The sequence below is a fragment of the Lycorma delicatula genome, chromosome 1 (genome assembly GCF_047948215.1).
Source record: "Lycorma delicatula isolate Av1 chromosome 1, ASM4794821v1, whole genome shotgun sequence".
Lineage (NCBI taxonomy): Eukaryota > Metazoa > Arthropoda > Insecta > Hemiptera > Fulgoridae > Lycorma > Lycorma delicatula.
This window is the reverse complement of record NC_134455.1, coordinates 133,306,286-133,322,853: the sequence shown is the minus strand read 5'-3', so window position 1 is coordinate 133,322,853 and position 16,568 is coordinate 133,306,286. Positions and strand designations below refer to the sequence as shown.

Here is a 16,568-nt window from a genome sequence, read left to right as displayed (position 1 = left end):
TTTTTCATAGAAATTTATACTTCTACATTGGATGCACAATTTTGCATTGCCAGAATAAACTTTGGTTAACCCTTAGGGAATTGTTATTTAAAAGTTATTAAATAAATATTTTATTAGAGATAATAATTTGTCATATTTCAATACAAATAATGTTATAATTAATTTAATAATGATATATGAGAAAATAAATATTTTAATAACGTAATAAAAACAATTCCCCCCTTTACGGCTCGCTAAAAGAGGGAAGTGAATGGAAAATGATATCTAATTTAGAGTTGTTCAAACAATTTGGAAATTCTGATATTGTCATACGGGTAAAGCAAGGGAGAATCCCTTGCTCGTTGGATAAATCCAAAGAATGCTGAAGGATAAAGCAGTTAGCAAAGTATTTATTAGAAAACCAGATGGAAGAAAAAAGAGGGGAAGACTGAGAAAGAGCTAGTTGGATGATGTGGAAGATGATGGTTGTGAGGAAATGGAGAAGGTTTCTGAGGGTCAGAATGTTAAGAAGAATGGAATGCAAGAGGCCAAGGTCTTCCATAGACTACCACCAGTTAGTAATAATATTAATAACAACAAAATATAATTTTAATATTGAAAATTTCAATAAAAATTTACAAAACATGCATCACAATGAGTATTTTTTTGTTATACATTTTTGCTGCCATCAAAATATAAATATGTAATAATTTTACCACCATTTTGATCAACTTCCTAAGAAGATACAAAGTTGATTCTTCAGACATTACTATTCCATTTTTTTATGATATTTAAGAAATATAATTAAAAATTTTTAAATAAAATGGTCAGACTTTTTATACTTTCACTGGCATTTTGGCTAACCTCCTGATCAAAAATGCTTTCTTTTATTAATTCAATCTGAATCTTAAACAGAATTTTGAAATTCTAAGAAAAGTGTACAAAAGAAATAATTCCAAATAACAAAATAAAGGTTCATTGAAAATGGATTGATTAATTTACAAAAAATTGTTAAACTTCAATCTATAAACTCGTATATAAAATAACATGTCATGAGTGATTCATAATCAATGCCCAGCAAAACTGTTGAGAATATATTGGAAAAAATTTGTATACACATTCTTCTTATGGTGTGAGTGCAAACTAACGAAGGATTTTTTGAAATTCCAAATTTAAACTGTTAAAATGGCGTAACAATAAAATTCACTATTTCTTTTTAATTTCTCGTTAGAAAATGAAGGAATCAACTTGATTTTTGGTAAAAGTAATCTTCATGTGAATATCTAAAAACCAATTTCTAGATTTTTGAAATTCAATCTTGAAAAGGGTGAATTAAGATAAAACGATTGCAAATTTTCCCTATTTTTGACTATAATAAACAGGATACTCACTCGATTTGGGCTTGGAAATACTTTTCATATAAATATCTAAAAACCATTTCAGGTTTTTAAAATTTTTGGCATTTTATGCTACCACAATTTAATCAATCTTTAAAAGATTTGGTAACATTGTAATGGTAATTTATCTTTGTAATTCTGATTATGAATTTTGCAGGCAAAGCTGCGATGTAAATCTAAAAACCAATTAGCAGGTCCTGTACTGTCCCAACTGTTACTCTGAAGAAATTACAATACACTGATAGTTTTTATAAATTGAACTGGCTTTAATTTTTATTTATCATTTTTATTCTCACAAGCATGTGTTTAACAAACACAGAGGAATCCTGGCTGGATGAGAAGGGCAAGTAAAATGAGCTTTGATTGGCTAAACATCCCCTGACCGCAACGGAAAATGCAAGTAACCATATAGCGTGAACGAAGCTGCAACAGGAAACTAAATATTTATAAGATAATTAAGTATATTGCATGTACGTAATAATTCAAAATGGTGATTGAATTAGTTTTTAAATCAATATCTTTGTATATATTTTTTGTGATATAAAAATTTCATTTTTTATGAGAAAAAACAGTCAGACAGAGAGATAAAAATGAAGTTTTTTGTAAATATGTTTATAAGAAGTTTCTTAATTTTTTTATTTATTTTCACAGGAACAATCATTATCCAAATTTCAGATGTATAGTTTTGAAATACTTAAATAAATTTCCTAAAAATAGACCATCAGTTATAATTAACTAACACTAAAAAACTAGGCCAAGGTGAACAAAAAAAAATCTTTGATATACTAATTTAAAAAATTTGAATCACAATTAATACTATAATTTTTATAACAAACTGGATTAAATACTTTTTTTGGCTTGTAATAAACTGCACAGTATAAATTATTGATCTCAGATCTACTTTTCCAAGAACATTATATTTTATGCAAAGTAGAAGACACCAATACAAAACTTGAAAATAAAGAATGTAAAACAGTGTCAGTTAAATACATCACGTTTGCTACATAAAAAAAACCTGGACAGACAATAAACTAAGTATATGCATAGTAAATTAATGGATGCACAGTAATTATAACGTATGCCCCGTAATTAATTTGGTGACATCACATCTAACTACTACGTATTATTTGAACTATTTCAATTAATATGTATGACATATATGTTTATACGACTTGAAATAATCTATTAATATTAGTTGTTATAATAGGGAAACTTAAATAAACTGTAATTTTTATGAATTACTTTATTTTTCATTCTAAAAAAATATTTTCTTGCAACAAAAATTATTTCACAAAAAATATATAAAAAATTAGTTTGAAATTATTTTATTTTCCAGTTGTTACTTTGATCCAGCATCTCTATATTAACTTCATTACTTTGATCTGTTTTATTTCGACAGTACCTTTCTTTCGAAGAACCATTCAGAAGTACAACAAAACAAACAGTAGATCAAACGTTTACAAAACTTATGGCAATAAACATTTATTTAAGTGTACAAATCATACTCGTAGTTTCAGTCTGGTATGCTCGATCCCCTTTACGATATGCATTTCAGTAAACATGCATTATCATGTTATGCATATGTAAAAGTGTGTCTATGATTACATCACGAATACAATTATTATCAACTGTGCATCTATTATTTTTACTGAGCATAATTTGTTTTTATTGAAGAAAAAAAAAATATGATGTCCAATGGAAAACAAAAAATGGAAATAAAATACAAAATTAAAAATATTTTAACTTAATGTTAATAATAACAACAGATCATTTATAGTTTATTATTCTTTGTGAAGCGACAACATACTGATATTTTATACATAGCAAAATAAAAAATATACTGTGCAATTTAACTTTTCTGTTTAAAAATATTTTTACAAATGCCAAACATTTTCTGCTTTGGACAATCTATTTCCATCATCAAATCGATGATTAAAACTTACACAATAAAGATGAAAGTTACGTTTAGAATAATTAAATACATCATTAAAAAATTATATATATTTATTCCTTTTATAAAAAGCTTGACCTTTATTGAGTTTATATAGGATTGCTATTTTTATTAATTATTGTACAGAGTGTTCCGGGACGTATTAACTGAACTTCAGGAACCTATTCAGGACACCAAAATGAGCAAAAAAGGTTCATATAAAAATAATTCCTAATATTCTTTGTTTTGCTTCTGAATGCCATTTTGTAATTTTCCAAAAAAATATGATTTCTCACGAATGGGTAAACCTATTTTAATTAAATCTGGGAACTCTAAGAGTAGCGTCTTGTTCTACAAAATAAAATATTTTGAAAACACCACTTCAAAAATTTCAAAATGGTGGCCATCTTAAGTTTTTAATCTTCAATGTCTTTGTAATTATTTGTTTGATCAAATTTATACGTATTACAAAATTTATTAAGGATTTTATTTTGAACAAACTGACACCTCATTTGTAAAAATCTGTTGAAAAACAATCGAGTTATTGCAGACAATTAACCCGACAATTTTGCCTGTTTTTATTTCCTCCACTAGATCTAATAAAAATTATTAATAATAGTAAATTAATAAAAATTATTAATTGTCTGTAATAACTCGACTGTCTGTCAACGGATTTTTACAAATGAGATGTCATTTTGCTCAAAATAAAATGCTAAATGGATTTTGTAATAAGTAAAAATTTGATCAAACAAATAAATACAAAGAATTGAAGATTAAAAACTTAAGATGGCTGCCATCTTGAAATTTTTGAGAGTGATATTTTCAAAATTTTTTTATTTTGTAGAACAAGACCCTCTTAGATTTGACACATTTAATTAAAACAGGTTTACCCATTCTTGAGAAAACATTTTTGTATGAAAAATCACAAAATGGCATCCACAAGGAAAACAAAACAAAATCGGTCTTAACCTTTTTGCTTGTTTTGCCATGAATCAGTTCCTGAAGTTCGGCTAATACGTCCTGGAACACCTACAGCCGTTACAGGAAAAATGCACCCAATTTTTTATCCATTTTCTAAGGAGACTATTTTTGAAATCATGAATCACACATAATTTTTAAATAGAATAAATTACTACTTTGGAGTAGCCACTCTAGCATACTTTTGAGCATATCAGAAAAATTTAAGACTTGTAATATAAGGGGCTCAGAAGTTGTACGTTTTAAATAATAATAATAATAATAATAATTATTATTATTTCTGTTTCTGAGACATTAAGTGAAATAGTTTAGATATTGTCATCACAATATAAATAGAGAAAAATCTGTAAAGGATTTTGGTATACTTGAAGAGATACTGTTATTGGATAAGAGAAATAGAAAAATAAAGGGAATTTGGCAAACTTATTAAGAATACAAACACAGCAAACAGTCAAGTTTGAACGCTTCCTTCCAGTTACGGTACTAAGATGTTACAATGCTATGTATAAAATCCAGTTGAAATTTTTTGCTGTTATTTATTATATTTGAAAAAAAAAAAATAATATTTTTAGAAATAGGACAAAATTTCTGTTCTCACCTGAATGGGGGGTATGCACTGGTAGCAGTAACACCAAAAAAAAAAACAAATAAATAAATAAACCTTTTACTCTGATTGGTACATAATAAATAATACATTATATAGATTATATCAGGAATGGATAAATATGCTACTCCATGGATAAAAAAAAGGAATTGTCCTAGCATTTACCTGGATGGATCGAGGAAAACAATGGTAAACCCTTCATCAGAGCAGCATCACAATTAAATACACAATTAATTATAAAACAGATGTGAATAAAATCCATATTAATTATTCAAAATAAAAACACATGAAATAATATTAAGGTAAATATGGGAAGATATTGAATATAAAAAAAAACAAAAAAAAAATAAATTCACAAATTAGAAGGCACATGAAAATTAATTGAGCATTTATTTATGTCCACGTTGAATGGGTTGCAGAAAATTCAATTTAAAAAAAATGTAATTAGTATTATTTAAAAATTCAACCATACAGTAATACTATTTCTTTAAAGGAAAACTATTGAGTTGTATTTTAAATAAACTGGTGGGAAGATATTTTAAACGGTTGGATAGTTTATTAAAAATGACAATCAATGTTTTTTTTTTTTTTTTAGCTGGAGTTAATGTACATTGTACCTGAAAACAGATCAGTTGTCTAGTTTGATAGAATTGGATACAATTATTTTTTAAGAATAAATGTTTTTCTTTCTAGCAAAGACTTCACGTTCATACGTATAAATCCAAGGGGAAGTAAACATTTTTAATCATCTTCTAACTACCAGTCAACAAAATGTATATACGGAGTAATAATGGAATATATAAGTATACATCCTAAAATGCTTCAATTAAAAGTTATGGCTAATGAAAGATTTTGGATGGATTTCAGCGACCCTGTTGAAATAAGGTCGTTCTGAAATTTTTAGGATGTTAATTAAAGGGCAGAATTAGTCATCTTTTATGGTTTTTGACCTGAAAAATTGAATAAAATAGGTCTCAAAACCTTATCTGCAGTAATTTTTGAGAGATTTGGCATGAAAACCAATAAATTCTGAACCTTAATTAACATCCTAAAAATTTCAGCACGACTCCATCTCATCAGGGTAGCTGAAATCCGAGTGAAATATTTCATTAGCTGTAACTTGTAAACAAAGCGTTTAAGGAAATATGTTTATATGAACTTTTTTCCATTACTTTCACGAGTAGAATAAGTTATGAAAGTCCTAGCAGAACTTTGTGATATACATATATGGGTGACAAACAGTGATCTATTTTTATATCTTGAAAACATGTGACTTTTGAGGGATTGCAAAGAGATGACATTATACTTCTGACAGGAATATATGTAAGCATAATAAATACTTAAAAATGATGACAGGCTAAGTATTTTATTAAGGCCCTTCAAAACAAATTGGTACAATTTTGTCTTGTACTTTCCCTGCAGGTAGATTGATAATCTACACTTTTTTTTAATTATTGGTTCTTCTTATATCCATTTTGGATACAAGCTGGATTCATATCTACCAGGATAGCTCCACAGATCCATGAGGATCAGTGCGCCTCCTTAGTGCGATTTGATACAAGGACTAGCATTGGTACACCAATATGAAGATTGTGAGGACAAAAAAGGGTTGAGAGATGACAAGTAAAAATAACTACACAGCAGAAGACATTAAAATTAATTCAGTTTAAAATTCATAGATATAGCAGATATTAAGCTAAATACTTTTCTTCAAATACAATTGGGAAAGGCACTGACTGGAATTTCACTATACTTTCATAACCCAGATAGGTAGAAAGGCGAAATTTGGTAGCATCAACCTAAAAAGAATTTTCAGTAAAGTATAAACTATTTTGATTATAGAAAACTAAAATAAAAAAGGGTTGGAAAGCAGTGCCAAGACCAGAACTGTAAACTACAAATGAAGTAGGTTTATCTACTTTAGACAGTAAACAACCATTAAAAATAAATGCTTCCTCATTCATCTGTAAGGTGGTGAAAAGAAGAGAAAACCACTTTTCGTAACACAGCGTACCTTACTCAAGTTTAGCTGCAATAGTGAAATTTGTTTGGAATGTTTACTCCATATTTATAAATTTCCCTTTAATACTGTCACTTAGAAAGAATTAATCAAAATAAAATCTGCATTATCAAATATTATACTTTCTAAACCAGTAATTATCGAAGCTCAAAATTAAGCAGAAGTGCTAACTCCATCATTTTATAAAAATACAGAGTGGGTTTTCCTTTTAAACCAGCCTCAAAGAATGAAGCTAAATTAAGGGTAGATTTCATAGTTCCCATATATTGTGATTCAATTCTATTAGAAACTAGAATTCATCTCTGAAATTAACTTAAATTTCATATTTTTTTAAAAATATTAACAATATCTGAAAAAAATGTGGATTCTTTTTTGCCACCTCTAAAAGAGTCAAACAAGATAATGTTAGATTTTCTAATTCCAGTAAATATTTATATCACATTAAATAGAAACTCAAAGTTTACCATAGTTACTAATTAAAAAATTTAATGCAAATACTTTTACAACATCCCTTTAAGAGGGCTTATTCTGTATCTACGCTTTCAGAAGCAAAAAAAGATGTTTCACGTAGTTCCAAATATCTCCACCATTTTATAACTGATTTTTATTAAATAAAAACAGTTTTAAAAAAAAAGGACTGACTTACTAATTTGTTTGTTTTTTTTAAATTTTATTAACTATAACTGAATACAGTTTGTTTACTATCAAACTTTATCAAGTTTGAATCTAATTTATAACTTTAAATGTAATAAAAATATCAAAATTTGGAGAGCAAATCTACTAGTAATATTGAACTATTAAAATGAATTGGTGAAAACTACAGTACTGTAGAATGTTCTATAAGCCCATAACTTGGATCCATATAAACGTTTACAATGTAAGAACAAATTTCTCAGCTGGTTTTACTGCACCACTTCGTTATACAGCAATACACTCATAAGGCTTGGCTCTTATTCATTGTTATTATATATATTAATATTTAAAATGGTTTATTATTAGTACATGAGGTACAGAAAGGGGGGAGGGAGCACTAGATGGCATCATGAAGGCCATTCATAGAAATTCAGAAATTACCTTGATTCTTACAGAGTTGACTATAACTAGAACTGATATCTGTTGTACTTTGGCACTTTGCCATTATACTTGCAATAATATGAAAATATTCTAGCTGTGAAACACCCTTAAACTACTCTTATAAGAGAAAGATACCAGACAACAAGGTTGCAGATCTTCTATCTATATTCCAAAATTTCTTCACCCATTTAGATTAGCAGTAATATTTTGCTAAGGTGCTAAATTTATATATTACATAAATGAAAATTCCTTTAGCCCTATCTTGTTTGGAAAATGTATTCATTTTAAAACAGCTGAACATGAAACATTGAGATTTTAATAAGGAAACTTATATACTACTTATATTCATATAAATGTAGTCCACATCTATAGTTTTTGATATGATGCATGGACAAATGATATTTGATATATTCAAGCAGAGAGGAATTACTAACTATTTAATAGAGGTCATGTGGAATAAACAAAATAATTCTCAAATACTTATCATTGTGAACAAAAAAAAAAGATAAACAATATTAATCACAAGGGACCAAGACAGGGGGGATGCAGGCACTCTGATTATATTTAATATATCTGGTTAAGTCCTTTGGGAACAGATAAGCTATTTACCTAGGTATAGTTATGACTTTGACAATAGGAAAACATCCTTACTTTGTTATTTTCTGACGACCAAGTCATGATAATTGATGACGAAGATATCCTATAACGTGTAATATTTAATATTAATTATGTAGTTTACATATTTCACTAACACAAAGGAAAGTTATGACTTTTACAGGAACAGTGCCCGCTAGATTAACGATTAACATTTTGTCAAACAAGACAATAGTTTTATCTTATTATGGTAAAACTTTCATTGATAATAAAACAGAACGATTCAACAGAATAAATCCCACACTGAAACTGATGCCTAAGAATAAAGTAAAATGAGAAAAATCCTGAAATTTTATTATGTTAGTTCAGGGTCATTTATTTGGGAGTGAGTCATAGATAATGACATCTGCTTATGGACAAAGACTGCGTAATCCAAAGAAGAAATCTTTGACAGCGTTTATAATATGTAAAAGGCCGAACATTAAGGTAAAATGAGGATATTAGGTAGAAACCGAATACTTTTCTCTAAAAGTTAAAAGTTATTGATTATAGACAACAATGGCTTGATCATACTGGAAAAATGGATGCAGATCAAATTCCTAATATCCACTGAGGAGGAAGAGTCGTTTGGAGCAACTGAAGAAGAGGTAAAGGAATCAGTTTTAAATACAAGATTGATAGATCGTATAGGAGGTCTAGAGTAAGATTGTAAACTACATCCCTTATAACCTCATAATTTTATAACATATACAACGTCCTGGAAACTAAAGGATTTAAGATAAGGTGAAATGTGAACTGTTTAGGCCACGCCTAATAAACCAGTTCCCATATATCATTAAAATTAAATTACAATTGGCACAGTAGTCAATGCTACTTAAATCCTACTTAAAAGAAGGTGGATTCCTGAGTATAAAATTCATCTACGCAAAGAACTTGTGCTTCAGCAAATAAATAATTCAAATCAAAAAGTAACACTTTCAATTCAAAATTTTTAATCATCGAAATTCTTGTTTAAGAATAAAGCAGAGTTGAGTTTTTTCGTAATATTGTTTAAAAATATTACCTTGATCTTATTACATCTTGAATGAAGTAATAGAGACAAAAATATGGAAAATAGTAGACATATATATACTATAATTAAAAATATAAGAAACATTAATTTCGATCTCCTATATAAATTATCTCCCTCACCTCCAAAACAAAAACAATCACTATTATCATGGTTATCAATAAATGTATACATAAAACTAAACTACTAGGAAAAAAGTTACAAACTTCAAAATCATAAAATATGAAAAATTTTATATAACAAAAACTAAAATTAAAAAAAAAAATCAATGTAAATATTTTTTTTAAATTTAACTTTTTATAAAATGTACTCCATTTTTAAGTAACAAGAATTATAACAGAACAATGTGGAAAAATTAACATAAAACAATTTATTATTATTTTTTTTAAGGAAAAAGAATATTTTTAATTTTCTTTTTAAGGAAACAATGCAAAATTAATATTAAACACATCAGTATATTGAGAATTAAATAAATAATATTTTAAATCAATAAATTAAAAAAAAAGAAAGATATTCTCACCTTTAGCTTGCCTCCTTCTTTTACAATCAAAGTCAAGACGACGGCCTTGAAGTTTCTTTCGATGATGCTAAATAAAAAAATTTCAAATCAATTCCAATAAAAAAAAAAAATAAAAAATAAATAGAATTATTAACAAAAACTAACGTTATTTTCTAATAAAAATAATCACTAATAATAAAATTAATATATATATATACCAGAATGACATGTGGTTATAATAACTTAAAACAAGTAACAATTTAAAGATATTTATTTGATACTTAAAATGAAACTTTCCTCTATTTTTCTACAAAGTTTATTATAGAATAATATAATTTATTACATATGATAACATATCCAATTTTTCTATTACAGTTCTACAAAAAATTTGGCACTAATTGTTTCATCAACCATTCACAGACAGCTCACCATCCCTTCCAAAAGACTCTTACATATTTGTTTACGCCATTGCGTAAAGTTGCGTTTATTCCAATGAATTCAAAGTTAGGGTTGGGTCTTGTAGTTGTTATAGGCTTGGTAAATTTATTGCGTTCTTTTGTATGGGCTTGTCATTTGTGTACTTTTATAATAGGTTTATTTTGGTTTATTGTTTTCGTTTTCGACTCTCGGCGCCAGTTTGACTGACTGTTCTGTCATTTTTAGTACCAGCTTACTGATATCACGCATTATTTATTGTTGTTTCTTTGACATGTCTTTCTATCATTCTCATACAATACTTAAACACTACTCTTGTTGTTAACACAAACACACACTCTTCTGTCCACTGCTTAGTTCACTTCCCCTACTTCTCATCACGCCACCTTTTGCCATTCTAGTTCAGATTTTCATGTTGTTTGGATGCACGGGCTGGTCCTCCGGCCCGGGGACCAGCTTGCGAATTCTCTCTCTCTTGTTTTGTGTGTTAATACTCGGTCGCTATATCATCTAGTTCTACTTGTCCGTGTTTCATGATTTCACCGATTTCTATGTTTGTTTTGCCTCGTTTCTTTGTTAAGTTAATTTTTATATTCAGTAGATAACGTCTCTGTTGAAAGTGGTTCAATTACTACAAACCAGACATTTTTATCTATGCAGAATTCTCTCCAAACTAATTACTACAAATCTGAGACGCTCCGTATTATTCAATTTCTAAACAAAGTTTTACCTCTGTATTTTTTGATACGCCATTGTAGACTACGCCAAGGATAAACTGTATGTATTTATGTGTACTTTAATTTCACGAGATCATTTTTTACAAATATTTATGTGTGATTAAGGCTAGTTAAAATTATTCATTATTTATTATATTAAACAGTCATGTAATTAGTGAAACACTCAGTTAATTGTACATTATGAATTTGAAATTCAAGATTGACTTATACAACCTTTTCTTCATTCAAGTATAGTCACGCAAGGTGGCTTAGATAAAGGTTATGCTATTATTTTTCATGTGTAACATATTTTATGAGCTATTAATGCCAACTATTGTGATCATCAAATCGACTTGTAATTAAATACTACTTCAGAATTATAAAAAAATATGTAATTAATGAACATGAATGTGTTGGTTGATAACATTTCATATACATTTTAGCAACTTCCAAGATTGTTTTCTATTATACTTTACTGACTCTTGTAACTGCACAACCTTTTAATTTCATTTGGAAAATAACAATTTTAATGAGACAGTTATTGACAATAATTATTTATAATTTTGTTTCTTTGTTTTATTTAAGTACTAAAATTTGTTATTCAAACTCCTTATATTTCACATAATTTCAATGTTTTAGATTCTTGCTGTTGTTAATAATTTTAATCAATGTTAAATATTGTTTTGCTCAATCAAGTATTATATTATTTTTACAAATTACAAAAAAGAAGTCATTAACATGAAAATGGTTAAGAAACTTAATATTTTCAAGAAAGCTTGCTTACTATAATGAATTCTATATGATTACTTATTACAATTTGTTTATATTGTAATAAGTTTATATTGTTATTAACTCTTTTTTTTTTACTGGAATATTATTATGGCCTTTTTTCTACAACTAATTAGAATTACATGTTTTAATTATTTAATGCTAAGTATGATGATGTTCATAAATCACAAAAGGCCAGTGCCAATGATAAGAATTATTTTAGTTTATTTTTCTAAGTTAATGACATTTTTTCATTGCTAATTTTCATTATTACAGAATATGTCAGTAATGCAATAGTTTTCCAGTTACATTATGTTCTTTGATGTTATGTTTATAAGTATATAATTGTAAAAAAAGGTGTTTTAAGTTCCTTTGTTTTCAGGTTTTTTTCAATTGTAGATTTTCAAAATGATTATTAGAAAATGTATATTTATGTATTTGTCATGTATTATTATAACTGATATGTTGTTTCAGTTGATATTCCTTGTATAAATTCTGTATAGAATTAAGTTATGTTTATTTAATAATTTCTTTTAATTTTTTAAGATTATTATTTAAGAAAAAGTTTAGTTGTTTTCTTTCTAATTAAAGTCCAATTTTTTTGGCAAATACGAGCTGTGTGTCATTTTATTTTGTAATTTTACCCAACAATATATTTTTTTTAAATTTAGTAAATAAATTAAAAAATCATTAGGGACCTAAATTAAGTAAAATTGGAAGGTGCTCATTGGTTCAAGAATATTTTTGAGAATACTTCTCAAAGATATTCTTGAAACGATGTCTAACATGAGTGTGAGTGAACAGTTTTGTGGAAAACAATTCTTGGAAACATCTTTTTTTCTTTTTTATATGAATAGCACTCAATGGATATAAGTGCTGCACCGAAATGATGGATTTCACTAAATTCTATTTTATACGAAGAACATTACTAGTATGGTATTACTGAAATTTTTATTAATTTAGCATGATAAAATATAATTAGAAAAAAGTAATGAACATAAAAAATAGATTTACTCACCATGACTTCTTTCAAATCTTTCGTTTGTAAATGATGAAGCGGTTCTAAGAAGTTCTGTTTCGTGTTGTCATCCAAGGCATACTTAACATCTGCCATCTGTTTAAGTCCTTCACCAAATTCAAGCATTGCTTGTCCTTTAAAAACAAAAATAACAATTAAAACAATAATAAAATATATAAAATTCAATCAATAACTCTTTATAAATTATTAATAACACATAAATAATTTATTGAATTTACCCATTGTAGTTGAATATAGATACATTTATTAATCAAACATAACTTATTGCTGTTTTTAATGTTTTCCTTTTTTCTTTTCACTTGTGCTTTTAGATGTATTCAAGTGAATATAAAATAAAATTTTTTTTTTTTTTTTAATGAAAAATGCAACCTTATAGTATAAAAGAATGATTCCTTCTTCAATTACAAATAAATTTTTTTAGTTGATTAAGGCAATTGGCACATACCAAAATTTTTTGTTGTTTTTACAAAGGTATTCATCAAATTCACAACAGCATCAAATATCATTCAGCTGTTCTGCAATACAACGAAACAGTTGATGCATTTATCAAGACACATACAGTAATGGAGTACCATTTAGTAATGGTACTCCATTACTTTTTTAAAGCGGTTTTCTAAATGACTGGTTGGAGAAGATGACTGACTGACTGACTGAATCGGTTGCCAGTAATTCATGGTTGCATTATTGTAACAAACAAACAAAAATGATTTTTTAATTTTTAATTTGTTGTAATCTTACAGGACCACACATAAACCTGCAATTATCTCTTCTTTTGATTGGATTCTTTCCTTTCTTTCCAATATTTTCTCATTTTTACATGAGTATTCCACATTCTTTAAATGTGCTTTCTTTCTTCATTCCATTTTAAGATGTTCTTCATTCCAGATGTGACATTTTCTTTTCAAATTTTTCTTTATTCCTTTTATAATATCTCTATAATCAATCCTACTTTCTACATCTTCAATTTTGATATTTTTCTGTTTGATATCATGCTTAACTAGCACAAACCAGTTTGTTGTCCATTTTATGTTTTTTAAAATAGTCCATTAGCTTCTTTGCTAATCTATTTTTTTATGTTTATTCATTCTTTTAATACGACCATATAATATTAACCCTCTCTTTTAGAATGTTCTTGATTTTTATTTTATTTTCTTGTACAGCTCTTTATTGCTTTTCAATTTATATTCTCCATTTACTCTAACTGTCCCTAGAATCCTCTTCAAATGTTTTTCCTTTTTTTCAATCACTTCCATTGCCAATTTCTTTCTTTGTGGTAAATATTTTGTAACATATAATGCTTCTGACTTAACCACAATCTTATCTTGGCACTGATGGACAGTGTTATCTTACTGTATGTATTTTAGCTGATCTGATAAGCTGTTCCTATCTTTCTTGTTCTTTCCTTGATAGTAGTAGTAGTAGTAGTAGGTTTTCAGTGTAAACAATTCTCTAAGATATTTAAATTTAACAACTATTCTAATTTGTTTTCGACTATTTTTATTATTCCTTTTTTTATATTTTTTAATTAAATTGTAGCATATATTAATTAATTGCTTAAATTAATGTAATTAAAATCGTTGGAACGGTAGAAAAAAATTAACAATAATCATGAAAGAAGTAATTCTACTTCTGTGCTGTTGCAAATTTTTAATTTTTTTTCCCAAATTTCAACACACTTTCTTTCTCCTGACAACAAAAATTATAATAAAAAATTGGCAAAGGGTTGGATAATTTTCCCGGCTTTGCTCTTTACAGATTTCTGTTTCAAATATGCCAAATCATTTTTAAATATCAATGGCTTAATTATGCAATACGAAGTCTGTTCAGAAAATAACCTAACACTTTTAATTATGCACCAACAGAGATATTTAGTAATAGAAGGTTGGCAACATTGTGTTCTGCATAACCTCATCTGGAACCACATGATCTTGGATGGTTAATATCTCATTTAGTTTTTGTGTTATTGTTATTTGAGTACAATGTGTTTAAATGTAGTAGCAATTTTTGTAATATACGATTTTCGAGAGCAATAATACAACATAAAATTTTGCGTGAAACCGAGGAAAAATTTCACAGAAATGTATCAACTTTTGAAACAAGCTTGTGAAAATGATGCTCAGGGTTGTACGTAATGTTATGAATGGTTTTCACGATTTAAAAGCAGTTGACAGTCAATGAAAGATGACTCTAAACCAGGAAGGCCTTAGACTTCAACTGATGACACTTGTGTTCAGAAAATCAATGCTCTGGTGCGTGCAAATCACCGATCGACTCTCAGAGAACTTGCAGAAGAGGTTAGCATCTCGATTGGATCATGTCATAACATTTGGCTGAGAAATTGAACATGCATATGGTTGCAGCAACATTTGTTCCTCGTTTGATGATCAAACATCGAGTGGATGTTTGCCGGCTACTTCTTCAAAAAGCCAATGATAATGAAACATTCATGTCAAGGATCATAACAGGAGGCGAAAGCTGGGTTTACGGCTATAACATCGAGACAAAAGTTCAATCATCACAATGGATCAGCAAAGGAACTCCACACCCCACGAAAGCACATCAATCTTGATCTAATGTCAGAGCGATGCTCTTTGTTGTTTTGATTTTAATGGAATTATGGATTCTAAATTCTTTTCTCAAGATGAAAGAGTGAACTGTGCACACTATCAAAGTGTTTTACAATGGTTACATGAAAAAATCTGCAAAAAGAGACCAGAGTTGTGGTGAGACGTGGTTCCTTCACCATGATGATGCACTCGCACACTCAGCTTTGTCAATTCGTCAATTTTGAACTAAAAATCAGATGACCATCCTCCATCAGCTTCCCTGTTTGCCAGACCTGACTCCTTGTGATTTTTTCTTATTATCAAAATTAAAATCAGTGGTGAAAGGACGCCGTTTTGAGACTACTGATGACATTAAAGCAAATATGTCACGGATCTGCTATTTAAGGCAATTTCAAATGAAGCTATTCAGGATTGTTTCGCAAAGTGGAAACACTGCTGGGAAAAGTCTGTGAATAGGGGAGGAGAGTACTTAGAGGGGAACAAGGACCAATAATCTAAAGACAAAAAATAAGATAAATTTCGGTTATTTTCTGAACAGACCTCGTATACAGAGTATAACAGCAAAAAACAAAAATTCTTAGTCCCAGTTGACTCTCTTGACCAAATGGTGTTTTTGTCATCAAAATTATACTGTATTTCGGGTATAATTGCTTAAAGAAAAAAAACACAAAATAAAACTTGTATTTCACTAAACAAACTTGCAAAACAGCTACTCATTTAACATTTTTAACAACAGCCACCACTTAAAAAAAGAAATTACAAAAAATTCAACAATTTCTTTTTAATTCTGAACAGCACCCATAGAAAAATGTTTAAAAATATTTCTATGCCATCTAGATTAATGGATTTTCAATTTTGAAAATCAAAGTTTAATAAAAAAAATTGATTTTGGGAGTATG

General features: G+C 28.0%; 1 protein-coding gene across 15 annotated transcripts in view; it reads right to left on the bottom strand.

The window, feature by feature from the left end:
* EndoA (SH3 domain containing GRB2 like, endophilin-A) overlaps positions 1-16,568 on the bottom strand; it is a 478,525-nt gene that overhangs the window by 125,225 nt on the left and 336,732 nt on the right. For 9 of the 15 annotated variants that reach the window (XM_075361486.1, XM_075361385.1, XM_075361481.1 and 6 more), the window contains exons 5-7: positions 13,082-13,215; positions 10,166-10,232; positions 4,883-4,900 (exon numbers count right to left, since the gene is read on the bottom strand). In XM_075361486.1, the coding sequence (XP_075217601.1) occupies positions 4,883-4,900; positions 10,166-10,232; positions 13,082-13,215 (219 nt within the window). The remainder of the gene's footprint in view (positions 1-4,882; positions 4,901-10,165; positions 10,233-13,081; positions 13,216-16,568) is intronic. The other 6 variants (XM_075361422.1, XM_075361430.1, XM_075361501.1 and 3 more) reach the window with 1 other exon arrangement.